Below are 27,868 nucleotides of genomic sequence, written 5' to 3' on the forward strand. Positions count from 1 at the left end.
CCTCTAACTTCCTTTCTCTTTCTTTCCCTCTCTTTCTTTCTCTCTAACTTCCTTTCTCTTTCTTTCCCTCTCTTTCTTTCTCTCGCTCTTTCGCTCTCGTTAAAGTAAGAGCAGTAGCGGTAGCAGCAGTTGATAGTTTCTGATGTCATGCAGATCCGGAGATAAAAACCATGGCTGAGTGAGCACCATCTCCCATTTCCACCCACCCAATCATGCTCAGTTAATTGCCACTAACGTTACTCATCCAAGGTAGTAGCTTTTAAAAGCGGCTATTTAAAGTAACACTCTCGCTCCCACCCTCACTACCACTATGAACCAATACTTTATGTACCTCCACCCCAGATCGATGTCTCTCTTAACTTGTTGTGTTCTTTCCACCTAGCCTGGCATGACTGAAAGCATCTGGTCAATAATTGTCTAGACAGCTATGGTGGCAGCAAATGGAACCAACAACAGAAAGCCTCCATTAGATACCTAAGGTCAAAATAACCATGGCTACCGCTTAATCTGTCTCATGTACACAACAGTAGCCTCAAAATACTTGTTTGAAATGTTTTGAAAAATAATTGAAATACCTGATAGTATTTGAACACAGGTCTGAGTAGCTTATGTAGTAGTGTGTGTTTTAACGTACAACAGCAGCTAACAGGATGTCGGTCTCTGAACGTTGTTCTAGATCTGGGCCCATTATTAATTTCAAAGCGTCTCAGAGTGCTGATCTAGGATCAGTTTCGCCTTTTTTAGATCATAATGAATACAATTATATAGATCAGCTTTCCTATTCTGAGACGCTTTGTGGATACGCCCCTTAGGTGCTCTGAGTTGACAGATGTATTGATAAAGGCGCACTGGTTGTTACGTATTCTACGGTACGACCCTTCCTCCTCTTCCTGCTTTACTTCTTCTGTTGTTTAGTGCAATCACTGACAGCATGGATGTGGACGAAAGTAATTACATCTCCCAAACACATCCCTCATCACCACAAGATCACAGGAATCTAGAGGTGTGACGTGTCTTCTATTAGTGAGGACACCATTCAGCCTCGCCGTTCTTGTCTTGTCTTCACATGGTTGGGTGCTCTACATGCTCTACATGCTCTACATGCTCTATATCCTCTATATCCTCTATATCCTCTACATGCTCTACATGCTCTATATCCTCTATATCCTCTATATCCTCTACATGCTCTACATGCTCTACATGCTCTATATGCTCTACATGCTCTACATCCTCTACATGCTCTACATGCTCTACATGCTCTATATGCTCTACATGCTCTACATCCTCTACATCCTCTATATCCTCTACATGCTCTATATTCTCTACATGCTCTACATGCTCTACATGCTCTATATCCTCTATATCCTCTATATCCTCTACATCCTCTACATGCTCTACATGCTCTACATGCTCTACATGCTCTACATCCTCTACATCCTCTACATGCTCTACATGCTCTACATGCTCTATATGCTCTACATGCTCTACATCCTCTACATCCTCTACATGCTCTACATGCTCTACATCCTCTACATCCTCTACATGCTCTACATCCTCTACATCCTCTACATGCTCTATATGCTCTACATGCTCTACATCCTCTACATCCTCTACATGCTCTATATGCTCTACATGCTCTACATGCTCTATATCCTCTATATCCTCTATATCCTCTACATGCTCTACATGCTCTACATGCTCTATATGCTCTACATGCTCTACATCCTCTACATGCTCTATATGCTCTACATGCTCTACATCCTCTACATCCTCTACATGCTCTATATGCTCTACATGCTCTACATGCTCTATATCCTCTATATCCTCTATATCCTCTACATGCTCTACATGCTCTACATGCTCTATATGCTCTACATGCTCTACATCCTCTACATCCTCTACATGCTCTATATGCTCTACATGCTCTACATCCTCTACATGCTCTACATGCTCTACATGCTCTATATGCTCTACATGCTCTACATCCTCTACATCCTCTACATGCTCTATATGCTCTACATGCTCTACATGCTCTATATGCTCTACATGCTCTACATGCTCTACATGCTCTATATGCTCTATATGCTCTATATCCTCTACATGCTCTATATGCTCTACATGCTCTACATGCTCTACATGCTCTACATGCTCTATATGCTCTATATGCTCTATATCCTCTACATGCTCTATATGCTCTACATGCTCTACATGCTCTACATGCTCTATATCCTCTATATCCTCTACATGCTCTACATGCTCTACATGCTCTATATGCTCTACATGCTCTACATGCTCTACATGCTCTATATGCCACTAGCTTCATGTGTTTGTTAGCAACACTAAGGCTTTTCCTTTTTCGTTTTATCAAAATGAATAAATAGTTCATCCTTGAGTTAGAGCAGCCGGCTTGATCAGCTAGCAGGGGAATGGACCAAACAGATGGTGCAAGGGTGTCTGATCATTCCTCAGGTGGTGTGTGTATTTGTGTGTGAGGGGGGGGGGGGGGGGGGGGGGGGTGTCAAATGACTACTGGATAAGGGGTCTGAGACACTGAATCTACTGGGTGAAGTTTGTCATGGAGCTGCTTCAAACAATAAAGAAATTACATTTCAGGGCCAGACGGTGAATGATAGGAGGGGGAGACAATCTGAACACCACCACTCCCTCCCCTACTTGCCATCTGATGTCGAGACTGCGTTGCTATGGGCAACGAGCAGAGTGGGAGAGGAGGATGGATTGATCCCAGCTGGTGGGAGGGAGGGAGGGCAGAGAGGAGAGCGGCTCACACAACACACATACTGAGCCAACCACAGAGAGGAGAGGAAAAGGGATAGAATATATGTTATCCGTCTTTTCCTTTTCCTGTTGAAGCAGACTAAGAGCATTGGAGATCGAGAGGGGAGCGGGGCAAGCAGCCAATCGGCATTCAACGGGAAGCAAGCAGCCAATGAGGAGCGAGTGGACTCCTCCCCGTAAAGCGCTGTGCTGAGCTCCGATCCCTTATAAATGAATGGAGAGGCTCTGAGGCAGCACACTGCTCTCCCACAGAGCACTAGAATCAACAACAGCAGCTTGGACGGATGCTCGCACCCAGCCATGAAGAAACGCCACAGACAAGCACATGCCGCAGACACCACAGACGACATGGATCCCCACCATCCCCCTGAGGCCTTGGCAGCCCCTCTCGCCCTCCCTTTCTCGGCCTCCGGCACCCTGGCCCTCCCACTCCCATCGCCTGCCACCCGACGCTCCATCTCTATGGGCGACTTTAGGCGGGTGACCACGGCTCTGTACGGCTCGGAGCCCCCCTCGACGGCTACCACAGCCCCCTCCTCCAAGATGGTGACCCCCAGCTCTAGCATGGAGTTTGAAGCGGCCCGTCGGCGCCTGCTAGAGATGGAAGAGCGCCAGCGGGTCATCCGGGAGATGGAGCGACGCCTGGAGGAGCTCCGGGAGGTGTTCGTGCGCTCGGAGCAGGAGGCGGTGGAGCATGGCGAGGTGTTGACCCGCATTGCCTGCGGCGCCCAGCAGGGGGAGATATACGCGGCCGAGAACAGCGAGCGGCTCAAGAAGGGGCTGCGATTCAGGAAGCACCGGCCCACCATTGTCTTCTCCTCCATGCTGGGACTCCGTACGTGTCTTCCCTGGCCCGTCAAGCTCAAATGACCCTTAGACTACAGACTGACACCATTCCCAGACTGTTACCCCTCCTTGAGGCTACAAACCCCCCCTTGAGCTCTTATTGATTCCAGGAAGCTGGCCCTCTGTGGACTAAAGAGTGTATATTGTATGTCTGGGATGGTTTGGAGGCCATGGGACTCACATGGTGCATCTGTAAAACTAAAAGTTGTTGTATGAAACCATACAAACCGTACTTGTACAAAGGCAAAAACAACGAAAAATGTAATCGCTTTGATGTGGTTGGTCGATTCTTTTTTTTATTTGCTTTGTGTTGAAAGAAGTGGGAATGACAGAAGAAGAGAGTCACGGTAGGTATTGGAGCGTGAGGTAACATGGAAACACTTCCTTTTCTCAGTACCTCTTAAGTTATGCAAAGAGAGAAGTGAGGGTTACATAACAAAGCCCGGGCTCACGGGATGGGGGAGAACGTTGAGCAATCTGCCTTTTCAACCCACTGGAGTGAGAGAAGAGGAGCAGAGTGCAGTTTAGTTTTTTTTTTTTTTGCTGCATTGTTTCGTAAAACCAGGGGGGAAAAACGGAGAAAGGGGGAGTCAGAAAGAATGGTTGGTAGAGGGCCTTGGGGGACCGCAGGGTGTCGAAGGGCAACGTGCCTTGGCATTCCCCAGCACACTCACTATATCTCCCAGCCAACTCATCTTCTGAGCTTCAAAGGTCAAACCCCCAGTGGAGTAGTAGTCTGCTCTCTCAGGACGTGAGAAACAAACTAGGTCCTTCTGGGACGCTTCCACCTGTGGCCTATTCTTTGTTGCCTGACAACCCAGGCCTAACTCACCTTCCAGAATGTATCCGACAAAACATTGTGTCCTTGGAAAAGAAGAGGTTCAAGAACAACTTCCTTTTCTGGTGCATTTCCTTCAATTGGACCTGAGCGATGGACAATGGCGCTGTTTGCAAAACTGTGTTCGTTTGACTATGGCAGAGCTGGCCTCTCAATGCTTTTACGGTTGATGAAATGTTTGAGGATTGCGTTAGCCATGCCATGGCCAGCGAGACAAGGTAGGGTATATACTGTATAACAAGATGGTAGGCTAGCTGAGAGACAGAGGGTGGATGATTTGTGGAAAAGGATGACAGTCAGTCACGTGAGAGGGAGGGGTTAAAAAGGCGATAAAACAGCAAACAGACATGTAATGTTATTGACGTTATTGCATCAAATAAATAAATAAAATGTGATTGGTCACATACACATGGTTAGCAGATGTGATTGGTCACATACACATGGTTAGCAGATGTTATTGCGAGTGTAGCGAAATGCTTGTGCTTCTAGTTCTGACAGTGCAGCAATATCTAACGAGTAATATCTAACAATTTCACAACAAATACCTACTACACACATCTAAGTAAAGGAATGGAATTAAGAATATATAAATATATGGATGAACAATGTCAGAGCGGCATAGACTAAGATACAGTGGAATAGTATAGAATACAGTATATACATATGAGATGAGTAATACATAGACTAAGATACAGTAGAATAGTATAGAATACAGTATATACATATGAGATGAGTAATACATAGACTAAGATACAGTCGAATAGTATAGAATAAAGTATATACATATGAGTAATCAGTAATGCAAGATATGTAAACATTATTAAAGTGACTAGTGATCCATTTATTAAAGTGGCCAATGATTTCAAGTCTGTATGTTGGCAGCAGCCTCTCTGTGTCAGTGATGGCTGTTTAACAGTCTGATGGCCTTGAGATATTTTTTTTTTTTTTTAAGTCTCTCGGTCCCAGCGTTGATGTACCTGTACTGACCACGCCTTCTGGATGATAGCGGTGTGAACAGGCAGTGCCTCTGGGGTGGTTGTTGTCCTTGATGATTGTTTTGGCCTTCCTGTGACATCAGGTGCTGTAGGGCAGGTAGTTTGCCCCCCCCCCCCCCGGTAACAGACAATGGGCAGTCTAAATGCATGCTCTACTTTTTGATAGGATAAGCATTGGACATTTTTGCTTAGTTCATAAATTATAGTCCACTGCATAGGCTTACATATCGATTAGGGTAAGTTACTGCCTGCTATTTGTAAGCTAGACAGAGACAATAATTTTTCCTATTGTATGCTTCAGACCCAAACACCTTGTATTCTTTATGTACATATATTATAAAAAAATACTGGAAGTCTACAGGCTACAATGGTTCTTCATTAAATGCCTTATACAATGTATGTGTATATACTAGTGTGAGGATGGAGTCCTCTGTAGCTCAGTTGGTAGAGCATTATGCTTGCAGCACCAGGGTTGTGGGTTCAAATCCCACAGGGGACCAGTATGAAAAAACTACTGTCACTCTGGATAAGAGTGTCTGCTGAATGACTTAAATGTAAAATAATGAATTCATGACCATTGATCTAATGATGACAACCAGAACACCAATGGCCAGGCTGGAATACTTTGAAATTCTTGCACTATTTTCAGTGCTGTACTTTTTTGTTGTTGCGTTTTGCTATGAAATACTAAGTTTCCTAAAGCGCTCTGGACCCACATGCAGAATGAATGTATTGTTTAAATCTGTTTCTCAATAAATATTGTTCCCTTAACTTGTTAAGGGCCTGTGGTTGAAAATACTATTCTCTGTCTGGATATCTTCTCAACAAACCTTGTTTTAAAATGTGTTTAATTAAATGTATCCTCCTCCTACTCCTTACTCGGCAGAGTCAAATACAGTATCTTGGTTAGCCACATTTTCAGAGGCTTCCATGATAGACATTAGCCTGATCCACAGTCCTGACTGCTGCTGTGGTAGAACGAGGCTAGATAGGCATAGCCTGGTTCAGTCCCATATCTGTTTGTGGTGTCTTACCTTTTCTCATAGTCAATGTCAGACAGCATAAACCGATATGGGACCAGGCTATTAAAGGCATACAACTAAGCCAAAACTGGCAATCAGAACTGGTTTAAAGATAGCCTAAAACAAAATCAAGCGTTCTGCATCAACCACAGGTCCAAAACAAGTTTTCTGACAATATTACTTTACTATTCTGTATATGAATGTACTTATCTTCTATTGTGTTAAATAGTTCATTTGTGATGTGAAAGTGTTTCCTTCTGTTAAAATTAACGTAAGGCTGCGTTTACACAGGCAGCCCAATTCTGATCTTTTTCCGACAATTGGTCTTTTGAACAATCAGATCAGATCTTTTGCCCGTAATTCGGCTTTTTGCCCACAATCAGAAATTGTCTGCCTGTGTAAACGCAGCCTAATAGTCCTAAAATATATTTTTAAACCGGGTTTAATCAGTTTATTTTAAATTATATATTGTCCTTCATTATTAAATGTACATGTTGACCTTACATACGTTTAGATGGATTTGAAGCTCTACTGATTAAATGTGTTCTCCTTAACTTAGATCAATTTGAAAACATGCTCATTGCTTTGAATAAGGCGTTTGCATTATAGAATGTTTTGCTCAAGTGACAAATTGCTTGTAATACATCATTTAATCATAGGCTTTAGTGCAGAGTTTAAACAAATGTACAATGTTCTATAAAGACAAGAAAAATAGGCTTTTTTTTTTTTTTTTTACATTGTTCAGGACAATTTGTTCTCGGTTCTGTCAGAGGAGGGACTGGTAGTATACTGCTAGTTGGGGGAGAGAAAATGAATTAAGGCAATCTGAAATGTGGTGGAATGTGGTCTGTTTTCCCGGAGAGTGTGTGAGAATGCTTATTGCTTACCCATGCACAGTTTGACATTTAAGTCAGCTCTTACATCTGTTGGGCAAATGTCTCTCTTCTCTCTCCTCTCTCTTTCTCTCCTCGCCCTCTCTCCTTCTCTCCTCCCTCTCTCTCCGTTGAAGTGACGCATTTGGCCTGTCACGACTGGTACAGAGGTAGTAGTCTGTCACCTTGGAGCACCAGAGCAGAAAAACAGAGCCTGCTCAGCATAACTGAAATGGCTCATGACGTAATGACATAATGAGACGATGCATGCATCCTGCAGAGAGGAAGCCAAGGGACCTGATAACAAAACACCCTAACGCTGCTGGGAGCATCAGCAGACAAACGCCACACGTGACATGTGTATTCCATTCTGAATGAAGAACATCCTGGGTTTTAAGTTGAGCTTGTTACAATACCCATATTAAACTTGAGTTATAAGATGTGACGTTGCTGAACGTGACCGGTACCAAGTGTGTCGAGAGACTCCATTAACCAATAGGATGCAAGATCTTCCCTCATGCGTCCAAAAGATTGGCTTCTCCTTGGATTGTCTGATGTTCAGGATTTTGTCCTGATTCGTAATCGGTCCTAAAGTGAAGGCTTTAGTTATTTGATGCACCTCACTCTGCCTGTACTGTTCACTCTGAAGAATGTATGTATTGGTCATGATCTGAATGAGGGAGCCGTACCTTCTCCAATTGGTCTGGATGTACTGTATAATAAACATTGACAGGAAATGACATCATCACTGTGTTGGCCCCTCATTGCCCACCAATGACAGCCCAGTGAGCACAAGATGTTGAAAATATGCATATTCAACCAGAAACACATTTTCAACATATTTTGCTCAAAGAGAAACACTTTAGGCCTAATACCTGTTGGTTTAGAATTCTAGTCATGTTTGTCCCAGTTTACCATGCCTGGTTTCTCCATGATGTTATGTATCTCCAGTCAAGAGAATCAAAAAGCATTATCTGTAATATCGTTGTGTCATTCACATGGTATATCAAAGCTATGAGACTACAAGGTAGCTATCTGACTGCAGCGTCCACATTGGCAATATGATTTGATCAAACTTCAGTATAAAATCATTATTCATCTCCATTTAGATGCTAAATAATAATAGTAATAAAATAATACATTTAATTTGTATAGAGCTTTTCATTACAGAGTTCTCAAAGCTCTATTGAGGAAAAAATACAAAATACTGTATATAAAGTAAGAATAATAGGTTGCTGCTGAGGTTGGGTGATTGTGGAGGCCAGGTCATCTGATGCAGCACTCCATCACTCTCCTTCTTGGTCAAATAGCCCTTACACAGCCTGGAGGTGTGTTGGGTCATTGTCCTGTTGAAAAACTAATTATAGTCCCACTAAGCGCAAACCAGATGGGATGGCGTATCACTGCAGAATGCTGTGTTAGCCATGCTGGTTAAGTATGCCGTACATTTTAAATAAATCACTGACAGTGTCACCAGCAAAGCACCATCACACCACCTCCCCCATACTTCACGATAGGAACCACACATGCGGAGATCATCCGTTCACCTACTACTATGTCTAATTTGGACTCATCAGACCAAAGGACAGATTTCCACCGGTCTAATGACCATTGTTCATGTTTCTTGACCCAAGCAAGTCTCTTCTTCTTATAGGTCTCTTTTAGTAGTGGTTTCTTAGCAGCAATTCGACCATGAAGGCCTGATTCACGCAGTCTCCTCTGAACAGTTGATGTTGAGATGTGTCTGTTACTTGAACTCTGTGAAGCATTTATTTGGGCTGCAATTTCTGAGGCTGGTAACTCTAATGAACTTATCCTCTGCAGCAGAGGTAACTCTGGGTCTTCCTTTCCTGTGGCAGTCCTCATGAGAGCCAGTTTCATCATAGCGTTTGATGGTTTTTGCAACTGCACTTGAAGAAACTTTTAAAGTTCTTAATTTTCTGCATTGACTCACCTTCAAGTCTTAAACTAATTATGGACTGGTGTTTCTCTTTACTTATTTGAGCTGTTCTTGCCATAATATGGACAGGTTGAGAGAATGTCAAGAGTTTGCAAAGCTGTCGTCAAGGCAAAGGGTGGCTACTTAGAATCTGAAATATAAAATATATTTTGATGTTTAAACTTTTTTGGTTACTACATGATTCCATGTGTTAATTCATAGTTTTGATGTCTTCACTACTATTCTGCACTATTATTCTACAAAATAGTACAAATTAAGAAAAATCCTGGAATGAGGTGTATCCAAACTTTTGACTGGTACTATATATATTACATCGTGTTTAATGTGCTATATGATAGTCAGGATGATTGGTGATAGGACACCATCACATACAGCATGACAGCTAAGCTGCTAACATGATATACTGTATCTCTAAACACTGTACATCTTCTCCACGGCTAAGCCATGTGGCTGATGTCTGTTGCTGTTGTGGGTCCTGTGTGGTTCACCAGTTAAAGCGAGAACCACACATTGCTGATCCAGGTTTGTCTTTTTGATCATAATAAGATTACGTGGACAGGGAGGGACCTGATCCTAGATTTTTTATAGATTTTTTTATTTCACCTTTATTTAACCAGGTAGGCTAGTTGAGAACAAGTTCTCATTTGCAACTGCGACTTGGCCAAGATAAAGCAAAGCAGTTCGGCACACACAACAACACAGAGTTACACATGGAATAAAAAGTTCAGCACAATACCTGCCTACTTCCTGGATGCCTCAGCACCACCCTGACCCTCTGTCCTCTGAAAAATATGGGTCTACTTCCTGGCTGCCTCAGCACCACCCTGACCCTCTGTCCTCTGAGAAATACGGGTCTACTTACTGGCTGCCTCAGCACCACCCTGACCCTCTGTCCTCTGAGAAATACAGGTCTACTTCCTGGCTGCCTCAGCACCACCCTGACCCTCTGTCCTCTGAGAAATACAGGTCTACTTCCTGGCTGCCTCAGCACCACCCTGACCCTCTGTCCTCTGAGAAATACGGGTCTACTTCCTGGAAGCCTCAGCACCACCCTGACCCTCTGTCCTCTGAGAAATACAGGCCTACTTCCTGGAAGCCTCAGCACCACCCTGACCCTCCGTCCTCTGAGAAATACGGGTCTACTTCCTGGCTGCCTCAGCACCACCCTGACCCTCTGAGAAATACAGGCCTACTTCCTGGCTGCCTCAGCACCACCCTGACCCTCTGTCCTCTGAGAAATACGGGTCTACTTCCCGGCTGCCTCAGCACCACCCTGACCCTCTGTCCTCTGAGAAATACGGGTCTACTTCCTGGCTGCCTCAGCACCACCCTGACCCTCTGTCCTCTGAGAAATACAGGCCTACTTCCTGGCTGCCTCAGCACCACCCTGACCCTCTGTCCTCTGAGAAATACGGGTCTACTTCCCGGCTGCCTCAGCACCACCCTGACCCTCTGTCCTCTGAGAAATACGGGTCTACTTCCTGGCTGCCTCAGCACCACCCTGACCCTCTGTCCTCTGAGAAAAGAGTGATGTAATATCTGTCACTTACACAACCACCTGGCTGACGCTAGCCCGGGATGACGATCCAACCAGCCACCTGGCGCTATCCGGGGATAACGATCCAACCAGCCAGCTGACTATCCCGGGATAACGATCCAACCAGCCACCTGACGATCCAAACCCCTCTACTGCTGCCTACTCTGAGGACCAGACTGTCCCATATACGCCTGCTCTCTTTCGTGTGTGTACATAAACACACAGTAAGAGCATTCAGTAAAAGGCTGTGATCCTGAGAGTGATCTTACTGTATAATGGTAATCCCTGTGCTAGGTGACGTGGGTTGTACTGTGTTAATCCTAGGGGATTTGGATGAGGGGTTGTAAGGTAAAGTAGGGTTGGAGGACGTGGCATTTGGTTTCAGGTTGAGGGATGTTCCAAAAATTATATTCAATTGAATGTTCTACTTCCTGGTTGCCATCTGGCAGTCCGACGGACGAATATGGGTTTGGCGAATGCCAGGAGAACTTTTCCTGCCAACTGTAAAGTTTGGTGGAGGAGGAATAATGGTCTAGGGCTGTTTTTCATGGTTTGGGCTAGGCCCCTTAGTTCCAGTGACGGGAAATCTTAATGCTACAGCATACAATGACATTCTAGACAATTCTGTGCTGTCAAGTTTGGGGAAGGCCCTTTCCTGTTTCAGAATGACAATGTCCCCGTGCACAAAGCGAGGTCCATACAGAAATGGTTTGTCAAGATTGGTGTGGAAGAACTTGACTGGCATGCACAGAGCCCTGACTTCAACCACATCGAACACCTTTGGCATGAATTGGAACGCCGACTGCGAGCCAGGCATAATCGCCAAACATCAGTGCCCGACCTCACTAATGCTCTTGTGGCTGAATAGAAGCAAGTCCCCCACAGCAATGTTCCAACGTCTAGTGGAAAACCTTCCCAGAAGAGTGGAGGCTGTTATAACAGCAAATGGGTGACCAACTCCATATTAATGCCCATGATTTTGGAATGAGAAGTTGGACGAGCTGGTGTAGTGCATCAATGTGAGCGTGCGTCAGATGATGACATTTCTGATCTTTTTAGTTCCAGTATCTAATCAGAATGACTGAGATGTATTGCATGTGTTCTACACTCTCTTATCTCTTTATTTTTTTGGACACCAAAGCCCATTAATATTTTACATTGTTCTCTCTCATGTATTATGTAAGAGAACAAAAGTTTAATGCATCAAAACATGTAAATAATTAAATCCATTCTGAAAGTTACTTTTCATAATACAAAATATTGAATATAGTGTAAAAACCACACAGATGTTAAAACAGTATTTAATAATCTCGTAACATGGAAAGGACAGAGAGCAAAACACATGTACTATATTACAAATACTTGGTAATAATGAAATGACAGAAATACTCCATTATACTGATGTTCTATCTTACATTGTCAGCACAGAAACCACGTGACACAAAGTCTCAACCATAGAGGCACTTATCTATATAAGGTTTAAAAATGATAAAGACATGGAAGAACAACAGTAAGTGCCTTCACTTTACTCTCCATAAACTCCTATGCTGTGTTCCAATAGTATCACATAGCTTCCTTCCTTCACATCCACTGATCGGATAGCACCCAGGAAGAAAACGATTTTAAAAGTATTGGGACGCAGCCTGCGCTTGACTTGGGCAGGAGCTCACCGATGTTGAGTACAGGCATCTCAAATGTTCTACTGCTTGAGCTCCTGCTCCTCTCTAGCTAAACAGTTTGGTGGAGCACCTGCACCTTAATATAAACAGTACCAGAACCCAAAATGAGTACCGGAACCTATTTTAGTCCAAGTTAAGTGTAGGACACAGCCCTATTCAAGCTCACACTCCAACGTAAAGTAAAGTGTATAGGGCCACGGGGGGCTCCAGCACACCTCTCATTCCTATGTCTTAGTTTGTTTTATTGTAGTCATTAGTAGGAAACTGGGGGTTATTGCTCCTTCCACACTCAATTATTGAAAGGGATCCTACCTCAGAGCACTGGGCCAATCCAGTAGAGTGTACTGTCCTGACTGGGCACTTTGGGGCTCCGCTAGTCTATACTGACTGGGCCCTGCTAGTCCATACTGACTGGGCCCTGCTAATCCATACTGACTGGGCCCTTTGGTGCTCCGCTAGTCTATACTGACTGGGCCCTGCTAGTCCATACTGACTGGGCCCTGCTAGTCCATACTGACTGGGCTCTGCTAGTCCATACTGACTGGGCTATTTGGGGCTCTGCTAGTCCATACTGACTGGGCTATTTGGGGCTCTGCTAGTCCATACTGATTGGGCTCTGCTAGTCCATACTGACTGGGCCATTTGGGGCTCTGCTAGTCCATACTGACTGGGCCATTTGGGGCTCCTCTAGTCCATACTGACTGGGCTCTGCTAGTCCATACTGACTGGGCCATTTGGGGCTCTGCTAGTCCATACTGACTGGGCCATTTGGGGCTCCTCTAGTCCATACTGACTGGGCTCTGCTAGTCCATACTGACTGGGCTATTTGGGGCTCTGCTAGTCCATACTGACTGGGCCATTTGGGGCTCCTCTAGTCCATACTGACTGGGCTCTGCTAGTCCATACTGACTGGGCTATTTGGGGCTCTGCTAGTCCATACTGACTGGGCCATTTGGGGCTCTGCTAGTCCATACTGACTGGGCCATTTGGGGCTCTGCTAGTCCATACTGACTGGGCTATTTGGGGCTCTGCTAGTCCATACTGACTGGGCTATTTGGGGCTCTGCTAGTCCATACTGACTGGGCCATTTGGGGCTCTGCTAGTCCATACTGACTGGGCTGTTTGGGGCTCTGCTAGTCCATACTGACTGGGCTATTTGGGGCTCTGCTAGTCCATACTGACTGGGCCATTTGGGGCTCCTCTAGTCCATACTGACTGGGCTCTGCTAGTCCATACTGACTGGGCTATTTGGGGCTCTGCTAGTCCATACTGACTGGGCCATTTGGGGCTCCTCTAGTCCATACTGACTGGGCTCTGCTAGTCCATACTGACTGGGCTATTTGGGGCTCTGCTAGTCCATACTGACTGGTCCATTTGGGGCTCCTCTAGTCCATACTGACTGGGCTCTGCTAGTCCATACTGACTGGACTATTTGGGGCTCTGCTAGTCCATACTGACTGGTCCATTTGGGGCTCCTCTAGTCCATACTGACTGGGCTCTGCTAGTCCATACTGACTGGGCCCTTTGGGGCCCCGCTAGTCCAGCCCCCATGCCATATTGCCCTACTGACACATAAGAGTCTACAGAACCGAAGTGATGTTCACAAGTAGCATTAACATGACAGTATGTGAACCCTAACAATGCATTCATTCTGATACTCAGTCATTCTTCAACACTGGGTGATATTAACGTTTCCAACATGCAACAGCTGGTTGTTTGTGTTTGTTTTTACCTTTGTAGAACAGAGCACAACATATATTCAATAGACTGCCCTCACTTTTCAGTCTGTCCCTGGTTCCATTGACAATCATGCACTTCTCTACTTACTTGTCTAGGTATTGGCAACAGTGACTGGATCTAGAGAAAGCTAAACAAACCCTCAATAACCCCTGTCTACAGTAACTACAGGAATGCAAACAGGCGGGAAAACACCTACATGGCTGAAAAGCAACCGATACTTATCCTCTAAAAGGTTTTTTATTGTTGTCTGCCCTACTGTAGAGAGCCCTCCACACCCACTGCAGGCGTAGCTTCACTTGTGGACAGATAAACCAGTTGTATAAGACGCTTAACAGCCTGAGATCCAATACTGAGTTACACTTTCTCTCAATCGCTATTAGTGGCATTTAAAGCACTTTGAAACCATATTAGGAGACAGTATTCCGCCAGAATCCTGGTGCATTAAGTAACACTAGAATATAGTTATAGAATATTAATAGAATGCAGTAACACGAAATGCAATGTATTAATATGCCTTTACTGCAGATTCAGAACATGAAAAATATGAATTAATATGAATGGATGTGGTCAGATGTGAGTAATAACACTGTAAAGTTATGGTGCTCAAGAGACTAGGAAAACAGCTAATGTCTCAATACTAGCTTATGGTTAGCGATATGGAATCCTTCCATCACAGTTCATGGGTGTAATAATATCTATTTACAATTCTCTACAACCTTCTCTTTTCTTTACAATGTGGAAGTGTCCAACTGTCCATGCCTTTTGTATGAGGCCGAGTATAGACCCAGAACCGAGAACTACTGTATGGAAAAGGGCACTAGGCTTGGGTCATGTTCATTAGGGCAAACTAAAACGAAAAATTTGCATTTCTTATTGGACAAGTTCAGGTAGTCTTTTCCTGTTTCAGTCCATTTGCTGCCTACTGAATACAAGCCAGCTTGTGTATTTCACTGCGGTGACAGTCACTTCCTTTCCCCTGCCGACTGTAGGAAGACAGACTCCTCTGGAGACGGAGAAAACCAAATGACCCAGGCTCCAGCCAGGCCCCCCCAGTCAGAGCTGGAGTCTGGCCCACAACCAGCTTAGACACTGGGGTTCCGTTTCAGAGCGGCAGCCAGAGAACCCTGGAGCCCCAGGAGACAGGCTGGCAGCCACAAATGCGCTTTCAGTTCCAGGTCGTTCCAGCCCCAGACATAATCGCCACCGGTCACTGAGCAGGTATTCATTGCATCTGGCTCAGAGTCCCGACGACCGTGACTGACATGGCATGAATCTCTTAAGTCTCCTTAGTTTCCAGGAAGGCAGTGGACAATGCCGGCTATTCATCCTCTTTTCTAGGGCTCCCACAGCACACGATCTCACTCCTCCAGACTCCAGTGTTGTATGTATGTCATTGCCAGGTAATCCAATGGTATGGTTATAATCTCAGACACACGTGCAGGCAGGCACGCACATACATTCTAGCTCCACCAGTACTGCTGTCTGTATCACAGGTATTCCAGCTGTTGCTCTTATAATTTTCCCTGGGCAGCAAAGTGTGGTAAAAACATCCCTTTAATACCCTGGGCGGTAAGGTGTGGTAAAAACATCCCTTTAATACCCTGGGCGGTAAGGTGTGGTAAAAACATCCCTTTAATACCCTGGGCGGTAAGGTGTGGTAAAAACATCCCTTTAATACCCTGGGCGATAAGGTGTGGTAAAAACATCCCTTTAATACCCTGGGCGGTAAGGTGTGGTAAAAACATCCCTTTAATACCCTGGGCGATAAGGTGTGGTAAAAACATCCCTTTAATACCCTGGGCGGTAAGGTGTTGTAAAAACATCCCTTTAATACCCTGGGCGGTAAGGTGTTGTAAAAACATCCCTTTAATACCCTGGGCGATAAGGTGTGGTAAAAACATACCTTTACAGTTGTAAAACATACAGGTATTAGAGGTCAAATTGCCGAGGGAGGCGTTTTCTGTCGCTCTCTTCTGTCGGGTTGTGAGGATGGCATTCCTTCATGTAATATGATCTCTTTCATCCCTTCTTTCTTTATGGCGACTTCCTTAAGTGCACTGTCTGTATATACAATTACAGTTTATGGGAGTCTCTAGTCGTCAGATCACAACACATCAAAGTGGTTCAGAATATCCTATCACAAGAAATGACCAGGAAAGCGAGCAAGCATTTTTTTGTTGTCTTTGAATGAGTTGCGTTCAAGAGAGTCCATTCCAGCCTTTTTGTGTCCCAGGTAAGAGACGTAGTAAGGGTAGGGGCTAGGCTAGGCTAGGGGCTAGGGTAGGGGCTAGGCTAGGGTAGGGGCTAGGCTAGGGTAGGGGCTAGGGTAGGGGCTAGGCTAGGCTAGGGGCTAGGCTAGGGTAGGGGCTAGGCTAGACTAGGGTAGGGGCTAGGCTAGGCTAGAGGGTAGGGGCTAGGCTAGACTAGGGTAGAGGCTAGGCTAGGGGCTAGGCTAGGGTAGGGGATAGGGCGTCCTGTGTATGACTAGTCAGTCCCCTAGTTTATGGACATAGTTCACAGGGAATGTCCCACTTCTGGATGGATAGCCCTCGATGTGGCCGACCTGGAGGTACAGAAACAATCAAGATCACTAACCGACTAGATAGAAAATACAGAGGTAATATATTTGATATAAAGGGACATTAATGAAAGGGCTTTGCCTATGGATTTTGTGTTTGCGCAGAAGGAAAACCCTCCAGTTGCCTTTTTTTGTAAAAATATATAGGTTAAAACATGTTTGGCTTAATACAGAAAAGCAAATAGCTCAACGTTCTGTTTTAAAGCTGTGCTTATTAAAAGTAACAACGGATTTACAGAGGTAAAAAGATAGAGGTGTAGTTCTACTCACCCACCAGTGGGGGTCCTCGGTGGCTGTGACCACGATGACCTCATCCTTGAAAAAGGCCAGCTGGTCCGAGCTGACGGCTCTGCAGTCCACCAGCGCCTTGACCCTCTTCTGGGTAGGCCTCCTCTGAGACACCTGGCGGATACACACGCTGCTCTGTCATGCTCTTGTACATACTAGTGTCCCGCTACTGTATTACAGACAACTGATCTGTACATGTAACCCATTGTCAGTTGGTTGGGCTTTATTATCCTTCAACATCACTATTCAATGTGCGCCGCATCTCAGTGCAAGAGGCGTCACTATAGTCCCTGGTTCGAATCCAGGCTGTATCACATCCGGCCGTGATTGGTAGTCCCATAGAGCGGTGCGAAATTGGCCCAGCGTCATCCGGGTTTGGCCGGGGTAGGCCGTCATTGTAAATAAGAATTTGTTCTTAACTGACTTGCCCAGTTAAATAAAGGTTGAAGATAAAACATTTTTTAAATGTAACAGCGTTATTGTGCCTTAAATTGACATTGAATAGTGATGTTGCAGGATAATAATGCCAACCAACTGACAATGGGTTACATGTAGCAGCTGAAGAAAATGTATGAGTATTTCTATCAGAGTACCCACAAAAATATATACATTCTTTATATTTCACGTGTCCTAAAATGCATCCCAAAAATATATTTTAAATATGTTTTTTCTCTCGTATGGGGGCATTATTTATTTAATTCCATGCTCTAACTAGCATACCATATATAGATGCCATTCTCACTCAGATACCAGTGGTTTTGTTGTCACAGAAGTTGGCAGTGTTTGAAATGATGCTCCAGTATTAGTGGTAAGGTCATGTTGCGTGTCCTACCATAGCGTTTCTGCGAGGGCGCACAGTGATAGGAGAGGAGGAGGAGGAGGCTGCAGGTGTGGCGCCGGGGGCGGGACCAGTAGGTACCACGCTGCAGTACAGCTCCTCCTGGCTGCCCAGTGCCACACAGCTGGGTGAGGTCACAGCTGAGGTCACGGCTGAGGTCATGGCTACAGAACACTTCCCTTGTCCTCCGCTGCTGGTCCGCCGGTACGATGTTGTTTTCTCTGAGCTGGGGAGGAGGAGAGGACAGGTTGGTAAAACACAAGGACTTCACCTACTCACAGATACATAGGGCACATACAGTACCTACATGGGTCCTACTGGATTTAGATAGTTTGGATTTTCCATCTGTAAATGCTATTAACAGACTGTTTGCTAATGATTCCAGGATGGACAAAATGTGTGCACTCACTACTGCAAGTCGCTCTGGATAAGAGCATCTGCTAAATGACTAAAATGTAAATGTAAAATGTTACGGTTAAGATAAGAGTTAAGGTTAGTAGATAGTTAGTTGAAATGTTACTGATAGTCTGTAGACTGTCCAAATAAAGTGTTACCATGTCTTTTCATGTAATGTAATCCAGTATGCATGTAATGTAATCCAGTATGCATGTAATGTAATCCAGTATGCATGTAATGTAATCCAGTATGCATGTAATGTAATCCAGTATGCATATAATGTAATACAGTATGCATGTAATGTAATCCAGTATGCATGTAATGTAATCCAGTATGCATGTAATGTTCACCAGTATGCATGTAATTGCAAAGTTTTGTAACATTAATGATTTTTTTTATATAATTCATTATCAAACATTATTTTGCTCACTAGGAGTTTTTTTGGGGGACAGTGACAAAGTAGGTGGTCATTACTGTCAGAATGCGCTATGTGCTCAGCTTGTAGAGAATTGTTAGGCTTCAACAGCGGGCGCTGTGAGGTCATTTTACCTGGCAGTAAACTGCTGCCCGAAGGCAGGCATCTTCAGAACTGATGAATTCTCTCTCTTAACTCTAGGGTTGTTCCATTTAAACATATATGTATGTTTGACTATTCATTTCTAACAGTAAGGGAAATCAAATCATGAATACAAACATTTTACTGTGAAGACCAGGAAGGAGTCTAACATTTTAACTAGCAGGAATAGAGGGAGTCTATCCGTCATAACATTGCAAAACCACACTGATCTCCTACTTTCTCTGTCGGTTATGAAAGTATTTTAGGATTACCTGACAGGTCCTATGTGGTTCTGAGGGGAGCTGGAACTACTGTTAGACTTGGTGCTGTCTCTGTCTGAGGACCCTGACCCAGTATTGGCCTGACCCTCCCAGGCTGCGGTCTGTCTCTGTCCCCTCACCAGGATGCCCTGGCCGTGGGGTGATTTGGGTGGTCGCCCCCCCTGACCCTCCAGCATGGGGGAGGGGGGGCTGGACTGGGGGGCTGGGTTGGAGCAGCTGCACCTGTTGCTTAACCCCTCCTGGGTGGACAAGGAGATCTGGGGGTCCGAGCGACCTGGGGGTGCGGAGAGAGGGAGACAGGATCAGGTGAGTGAGAGACACATACAGCCATACAAAACAATTTGTCCTTCCTTGATTCCTCACATCCTTGCCTCCTCAAAAGGTGAGGAAGATGCGAGGGAAGGTCCTCAAATACAGTTAAGAAGAAAATGGGATGAGGAGATGAGATGAGCGGAGAGGAGATGGGAGGAGAGGAGATGGGATGAGCGGAGAGGAGATGGGAAGAGAGGAGAGGAGATGAGAGGAGAAGAGGGGATGGGAGGAGATGGAAGGAGAGGAGAGACAGCTCTCTCAGCTACGAGACTCAAACACCCACTATAAACTATACTAGACCGCTTTCCAGGGTCTTGTTCATTTAAGCACCAACCAGAAGAAAACTGACAAACAGAGGGGGACTACCTGGGCTATAATGTTCATGTCAATGCGTGTGTTCACCTCTCATGATGGCTTTAGCGGGCAGAGGGGGCGGGGGCAAGAGGACGCCAGATGGAGCACTATTGGGGGGGTTACGGTAAAGGAAGTCCACGTTTTCGTAGGTCTTACACGCCACGGGGGCGTTGGCGAAGCTCCAGCGGGAGGGCGAGGCTTTGGAGGGCAGAGGGGAGCGTAGGTTCCTGTGTAAGGGGTTCACCTGAAGAGTAGAGAGGAAGGGGGAGATGGTCAGTATATGATGCCAAACATGACACTGGGGTTTCATCAAAAACAACCTCTACCCCTACCCCCTACACCCTAGGCCCTTGTGTTCTGAAATAATTGGATAAGAGTAAACAATATGGTGAAAATTCCATCTAGCTTACATCCATCCCCCATTCTTCCATCCCTCCATTCTAACACCCCCACCCCCCATTCTAACACCCCCCCCCCCCCTCATTTTCCATCCCCCATTCTAATATCCACCCATTCTAACACCTCCCCCATTCTAACACCACCCCCATAATTGTTCCATCCCCCATTATAACATCCCCCTCATTTCAACATCCCCCATTCTAACAACCCTACCCCCATTCTAACATCCCCACCCCCATTCTAACACCCCCCACTCTAACACCCCCATCCCCCATTCTAACACCCCCACCCACATTTTAACACCCCCACCCCCATTCTATCACCCCCACCCCCATTCTAACATCCCCACCACCATTCTAACAACCCTACCCCCATTCTTACACCCGGATATGAGCAGAGTCTCAGAGGTAAAGTGTGGTTGCACCGAGGTAAACACTGAATAAAACTCTAGTGCAGTGTTTCCCAAATCCAGTCCTTCAGTAACCAGTACACATTTCTTATGTAACCCCAACAGTACACCTGGTTCAACTTGTAACCCCAGACACCTGGTTCAACTTGTAACCCCAGACACCTGGGTCAACTTGTAACCCCAGACACCTGGTTCAACTTGTAACCCCAACAGTACACCTGGTTCAACTTGTAACCCCAGACACCTGGTTCAACGTGTAACCCCAGACACCTGGTTCAACTTGTAACCCCAGACACCTGGTTCAACTTGTAACCCCAGACACCTGGCTCAACTTGTAACCTCAACAGTACACCTGGTTCAACTTGTAACCTCAACAGTACACCTGGTTCAACTTGTAACCCCAGACACCTGGGTCAACTTGTAACCCCAACAGTATACCTGGTTCAACTTGTAACCTCAACAGTACACCTGGTTCAACTTGTAACTCCAGACACCTGGTTCAACTTGTAACCCCAACAGTACACCTGGCACAACTTGTAACACCAGACACCTGGTTCAACTTGTAACCCCAGACACCTGGTTCAACTTGTAACCTCAACAGTACACCTGGTTCAACTTTTAACCTCAACAGTACACCTGGTTCAACTTGTAACCCCAGACACCTGGCTCAACTTGTAACACCAGACACCTGGTTCAACTTGTAACCTCAACAGTACACCTGGTTCAACTTGTAACCCCAACAGTACACCTGGTTCAACTTGTAACCCCAACAGTACACCTGGTTCAACTTGTAACCCCAGACACCTGGTTCAACTTGTAACCCCAACAGTACACCTGGTTCAACTTGTAACCCCAACAGTACACCTGGTTCAACTTGTAACCCCAGACACCTGGCTCAACTTGTAACCTCAACAGTACACCTGGTTCAACTTGTAACCTCAACAGTACACCTGGTTCAACTTGTAACCCCAGACACCTGGGTCAACTTGTAACCCCAACAGTATACCTGGTTCAACTTGTAACCTCAACAGTACACCTGGTTCAACTTGTAACTCCAGACACCTGGTTCAACTTGTAACCCCAACAGTACACCTGGCACAACTTGTAACACCAGACACCTGGTTCAACTTGTAACCCCAGACACCTGGTTCAACTTGTAACCTCAACAGTACACCTGGTTCAACTTGTAACCCCAGACACCTGGCTCAACTTGTAACACCAGACACCTGGTTCAACTTGTAACCTCAACAGTACACCTGGTTCAACTTGTAACCCCAACAGTACACCTGGTTCAACTTGTAACCCCAACAGTACACCTGGTTCAACTTGTAACCCCAGACACCTGGTTCAACTTGTAACCCCAACAGTACACCTGGTTCAACTTGTAACCCCAACAGTACACCTGGTTCAACTTGTAACCCCAGACACCTGGTTCAACTTGTAACCTCAACAGTACACCTGGTTCAACTTGTAACCCCAGACACCTGGGTCAACTTGTAACCCCAACAGTATACCTGGTTCAACTTGTAACCTCAACAGTACACCTGGTTCAACTTGTAACCTCAACAGTACACCTGGTTCAACTTGTAACTCCAGACACCTGGTTCAACTTGTAACCTCAACATTACACATTTCTTTTGTAACCCCAGACACCTGGTTCAACTTGTAACCCCAGACACCTGGTTCAACTTGTAACCCCAACAGTACACCTGGTTCAACTTGTAACCCCAGACACCTGGGTCAACTTGTAACCTCAACAGTACACCTGGTTCAACTTGTAACCTCAACAGTACACCTGGTTCAACTTGTAACCCCAACAGTACACCTGGCTCAACTTGTAACACCAGACACCTGGTTCAACTTGTAACCCCAGACACCTGGGTCAACTTGTAACCCCAGACACCTGGTTCAACTTGTAACCTCAACAGTACACCTGGTTCAACTTGTAACTCCAGACACCTGGTTCAACTTGTAACCCCAACAGTACACCTGGTTCAACTTGTAACCCCAACAGTACACCTGGTTCAACTTGTAACCCCAACAGTACACCTGGCTCAACTTGTAACCTCAACAGTACACCTGGTTCAACTTGTAACCCCAGACACCTGGCTCAACTTGTAACCCCAGACACCTGGTTCAACTTGTAACCCCAACAGTACACCTGGTTCAACTTGTAACCCCAGACACCTGGTTCAACTTGTAACCCCAACAGTATACCTGGTTCAACTTGTAACCTCAACAGTACACCTGGTTCAACTTTTAACCTCAACAGTACACCTGGTTCAACTTGTAACCCCAGACACCTGGCTCAACTTGTAACCCCAGACACCTGGCTCAACTTGTAACCCCAACAGTACACCTGGTTCAACTTGTAACCCCAACAGTATACCTGGTTCAACTTGTAACCCCAACAGTACACCTGGTTCAACTTGTAACCCCAGACACCTGGTTCAACTTGTAACCCCAGACACCTGGTTCAACTTGTAACCCCAACAGTACACCTGGTTCAACTTGTAACCTCAACAGTACACCTGGTTCAACTTGTAACCTCAACAGTACACCTGGTTCAACTTGTAACCCCAGACACCTGGTTCAACTTGTAACCCCAGACACCTGGGTCAACTTGTAACCCCAACAGTATACCTGGTTCAACTTGTAACCTCAACAGTACACCTGGTTCAACTTGTAACCTCAACAGTACACCTGGTTCAACTTGTAACTCCAGACACCTGGTTCAACTTGTAACCCCAACAGTACACCTGGCTCAACTTGTAACACCAGACACCTGGTTCAACTTGTAACCCCAGACACCTGGGTCAACTTGTAACCTCAACAGTACACCTGGTTCAACTTTTAACCTCAACAGTACACCTGGTTCAACTTGTAACCCCAGACACCTGGTTCAACTTGTAACCCCAACAGTACACCTGGTTCAACTTGTAACCCCAGACACCTGGTTCAACTTGTAACCTCAACAGTACACCTGGTTCAACTTGTAACCTCAACAGTACACCTGGTTCAACTTGTAACCCCAGACACCTGGGTCAACTTGTAACCCCAACAGTATACCTGGTTCAACTTGTAACCTCAACAGTATACCTGGTTCAACTTGTAACCTCAACAGTATACCTGGTTCAACTTGTAACCTCAACAGTATACCTGGTTCAACTTGTAACCTCAACAGTATACCTGGTTCAACTTGTAACCTCAACAGTATACCTGGTTCAACTTGTAACCTCAACAGTATACCTGGTTCAACTTGTAACCCCAACAGTATACCTGGTTCAACTTGTAACCTCAACAGTACACCTGGTTCAACTTGTAACTCCAGACACCTGGTTCAACTTGTAACCTCAACATTACACATTTCTTTTGTAACCCCAGACACCTGGTTCAACTTGTAACCCCAACAGTACACCTGGTTCAACTTGTAACACCAGACACCTGGTTCAACTTGTAACCCCAACAGTATACCTGGTTCAACTTGTAACCTCAACAGTACACCTGGTTCAACTTGTAACCCCAACAGTATACCTGGTTCAACTTGTAACCTCAACAGTACACCTGGTTCAACTTGTAACTCCAGACACCTGGTTCAACTTGTAACCTCAACAGTATACCTGGTTCAACTTGTAACCTCAACAGTATACCTGGTTCAACTTGTAACCTCAACAGTACACCTGGTTCAACTTGTAACCCCAGACACCTGGTTCAACTTGTAACCCCAACAGTACACCTGGTTCAACTTGTAACCCCAACAGTACACCTGGTTCAACTTGTAACCTCAACAGTACACCTGGTTCAACTTGTAACCTCAACAGTACACCTGGTTCAACTTGTAACCCCAGACACCTGGGTCAACTTGTAACCCCAACAGTATACCTGGTTCAACTTGTAACCTCAACAGTACACCTGGTTCAACTTGTAACCTCAACAGTACACCTGGTTCAACTTGTAACTCCAGACACCTGGTTCAACTTGTAACCCCAACAGTACACCTGGCTCAACTTGTAACACCAGACACCTGGTTCAACTTGTAACCCCAGACACCTGGGTCAACTTGTAACCTCAACAGTACACCTGGTTCAACTTTTAACCTCAACAGTACACCTGGTTCAACTTGTAACCCCAGACACCTGGTTCAACTTGTAACCCCAACAGTACACCTGGTTCAACTTGTAACCCCAGACACCTGGTTCAACTTGTAACCTCAACAGTACACCTGGTTCAACTTGTAACCTCAACAGTACACCTGGTTCAACTTGTAACCCCAACAGTACACCTGGTTCAACTTGTAACCCCAGACACCTGGGTCAACTTGTAACCCCAACAGTATACCTGGTTCAACTTGTAACCTCAACAGTACACCTGGTTCAACTTGTAACCCCAACAGTATACCTGGTTCAACTTGTAACCTCAACAGTACACCTGGTTCAACTTGTAACTCCAGACACCTGGTTCAACTTGTAACCTCAACAGTATACCTGGTTCAACTTGTAACCTCAACAGTACACCTGGTTCAACTTGTAACCTCAACAGTACACCTGGTTCAACTTGTAACCCCAACAGTATACCTGGTTCAACTTGTAACCTCAACAGTACACCTGGTTCAACTTGTAACCTCAACAGTACACCTGGTTCAACTTGTAACCCCAACAGTATACCTGGTTCAACTTGTAACCTCAACAGTATACCTGGTTCAACTTGTAACCTCAACAGTATACCTGGTTCAACTTGTAACCTCAACAGTATACCTGGTTCAACTTGTAACCTCAACAGTATACCTGGTTCAACTTGTAACCTCAACAGTATACCTGGTTCAACTTGTAACCTCAACAGTATACCTGGTTCAACTTGTAACCTCAACAGTATACCTGGTTCAACTTGTAACCTCAACAGTATACCTGGTTCAACTTGTAACCCCAACAGTATACCTGGTTCAACTTGTAACCTCAACAGTACACCTGGTTCAACTTGTAACTCCAGACACCTGGTTCAACTTGTAACCTCAACATTACACATTTCTTTTGTAACCCCAGACACCTGGTTCAACTTGTAACCCCAACAGTACACCTGGTTCAACTTGTAACACCAGACACCTGGTTCAACTTGTAACCCCAACAGTATACCTGGTTCAACTTGTAACCTCAACAGTACACCTGGTTCAACTTGTAACCCCAACAGTATACCTGGTTCAACTTGTAACCTCAACAGTACACCTGGTTCAACTTGTAACTCCAGACACCTGGTTCAACTTGTAACCTCAACAGTATACCTGGTTCAACTTGTAACCTCAACAGTATACCTGGTTCAACTTGTAACCTCAACAGTACACCTGGTTCAACTTGTAACCCCAGACACCTGGTTCAACTTGTAACCCCAACAGTACACCTGGTTCAACTTGTAACCCCAACAGTACACCTGGTTCAACTTGTAACCTCAACAGTACACCTGGTTCAACTTGTAACCTCAACAGTACACCTGGTTCAACTTGTAACCCCAGACACCTGGGTCAACTTGTAACCCCAACAGTATACCTGGTTCAACTTGTAACCTCAACAGTACACCTGGTTCAACTTGTAACCTCAACAGTACACCTGGTTCAACTTGTAACTCCAGACACCTGGTTCAACTTGTAACCCCAACAGTACACCTGGCTCAACTTGTAACACCAGACACCTGGTTCAACTTGTAACCCCAGACACCTGGGTCAACTTGTAACCTCAACAGTACACCTGGTTCAACTTTTAACCTCAACAGTACACCTGGTTCAACTTGTAACCCCAGACACCTGGTTCAACTTGTAACCCCAACAGTACACCTGGTTCAACTTGTAACCCCAGACACCTGGTTCAACTTGTAACCTCAACAGTACACCTGGTTCAACTTGTAACCTCAACAGTACACCTGGTTCAACTTGTAACCCCAACAGTACACCTGGTTCAACTTGTAACCCCAGACACCTGGGTCAACTTGTAACCCCAACAGTATACCTGGTTCAACTTGTAACCTCAACAGTACACCTGGTTCAACTTGTAACCCCAACAGTATACCTGGTTCAACTTGTAACCTCAACAGTACACCTGGTTCAACTTGTAACTCCAGACACCTGGTTCAACTTGTAACCTCAACAGTATACCTGGTTCAACTTGTAACCTCAACAGTACACCTGGTTCAACTTGTAACCTCAACAGTACACCTGGTTCAACTTGTAACCCCAACAGTATACCTGGTTCAACTTGTAACCTCAACAGTACACCTGGTTCAACTTGTAACCTCAACAGTACACCTGGTTCAACTTGTAACCCCAACAGTATACCTGGTTCAACTTGTAACCTCAACAGTATACCTGGTTCAACTTGTAACCTCAACAGTATACCTGGTTCAACTTGTAACCTCAACAGTATACCTGGTTCAACTTGTAACCTCAACAGTATACCTGGTTCAACTTGTAACCTCAACAGTATACCTGGTTCAACTTGTAACCTCAACAGTATACCTGGTTCAACTTGTAACCTCAACAGTATACCTGGTTCAACTTGTAACCTCAACAGTATACCTGGTTCAACTTGTAACCCCAACAGTATACCTGGTTCAACTTGTAACCTCAACAGTACACCTGGTTCAACTTGTAACTCCAGACACCTGGTTCAACTTGTAACCTCAACATTACACATTTCTTTTGTAACCCCAGACACCTGGTTCAACTTGTAACCCCAACAGTACACCTGGTTCAACTTGTAACACCAGACACCTGGTTCAACTTGTAACCCCAACAGTACACCTGGTTCAACTTGTAACCCCAGACACCTGGTTCAACTTGTAACCCCAGACACCTGGTTCAACTTGTAACCCCAGACACCTGGTTCAACTTGTAACCTCAACATTACACCTGGTTCAACTTGTAACCTCAACAGTACACCTGGTTCAACTTGTAACCTCAACAGTACACCTGGTTCAACTTGTAACCTCAACAGTACACCTGGGTCAACTTGTAACCCCAACAGTACACCTGGGTCAACTTGTAACCCCAGACACCTGGTTCAACTTGTAACCCCAACAGTACACCTGGCTCAACTTGTAACACCAGACAACAGGTTCAACTTGTAACCCCAGACACCTGGTTCAACTTGTAACCCCAGACACCTGGTTCAACTTGTAACCCCAGACAC

The 27,868-nt window shown here is 45.2% G+C and overlaps 1 protein-coding gene across 2 annotated transcripts in view; it reads right to left on the minus strand.

Annotated features, from left to right (window-relative positions):
• Positions 1 to 16,663: 16,663 nt before the first annotated feature.
• Positions 16,664 to 27,868, minus strand: part of LOC120060163 (arf-GAP with SH3 domain, ANK repeat and PH domain-containing protein 3-like) — a 69,333-nt gene continuing 58,128 nt past the window's right edge. For both annotated transcript variants that reach the window (XM_039009285.1, XM_039009284.1), the window contains exons 22-26: positions 19,937 to 20,132; positions 19,214 to 19,496; positions 17,984 to 18,215; positions 17,134 to 17,265; positions 16,664 to 16,848 (exon numbers count right to left, since the gene is read on the minus strand). In XM_039009285.1, coding sequence (XP_038865213.1) covers positions 16,774 to 16,848; positions 17,134 to 17,265; positions 17,984 to 18,215; positions 19,214 to 19,496; positions 19,937 to 20,132 — 918 coding nt within the window. In that variant the 3' untranslated portion in view covers positions 16,664 to 16,773. The remainder of the gene's footprint in view (positions 16,849 to 17,133; positions 17,266 to 17,983; positions 18,216 to 19,213; positions 19,497 to 19,936; positions 20,133 to 27,868) is intronic.

The sequence above is a fragment of the Salvelinus namaycush genome, chromosome 15, assembly GCF_016432855.1.
Source record: "Salvelinus namaycush isolate Seneca chromosome 15, SaNama_1.0, whole genome shotgun sequence".
NCBI classification, from domain to species: Eukaryota; Metazoa; Chordata; class Actinopteri; order Salmoniformes; family Salmonidae; genus Salvelinus; species Salvelinus namaycush.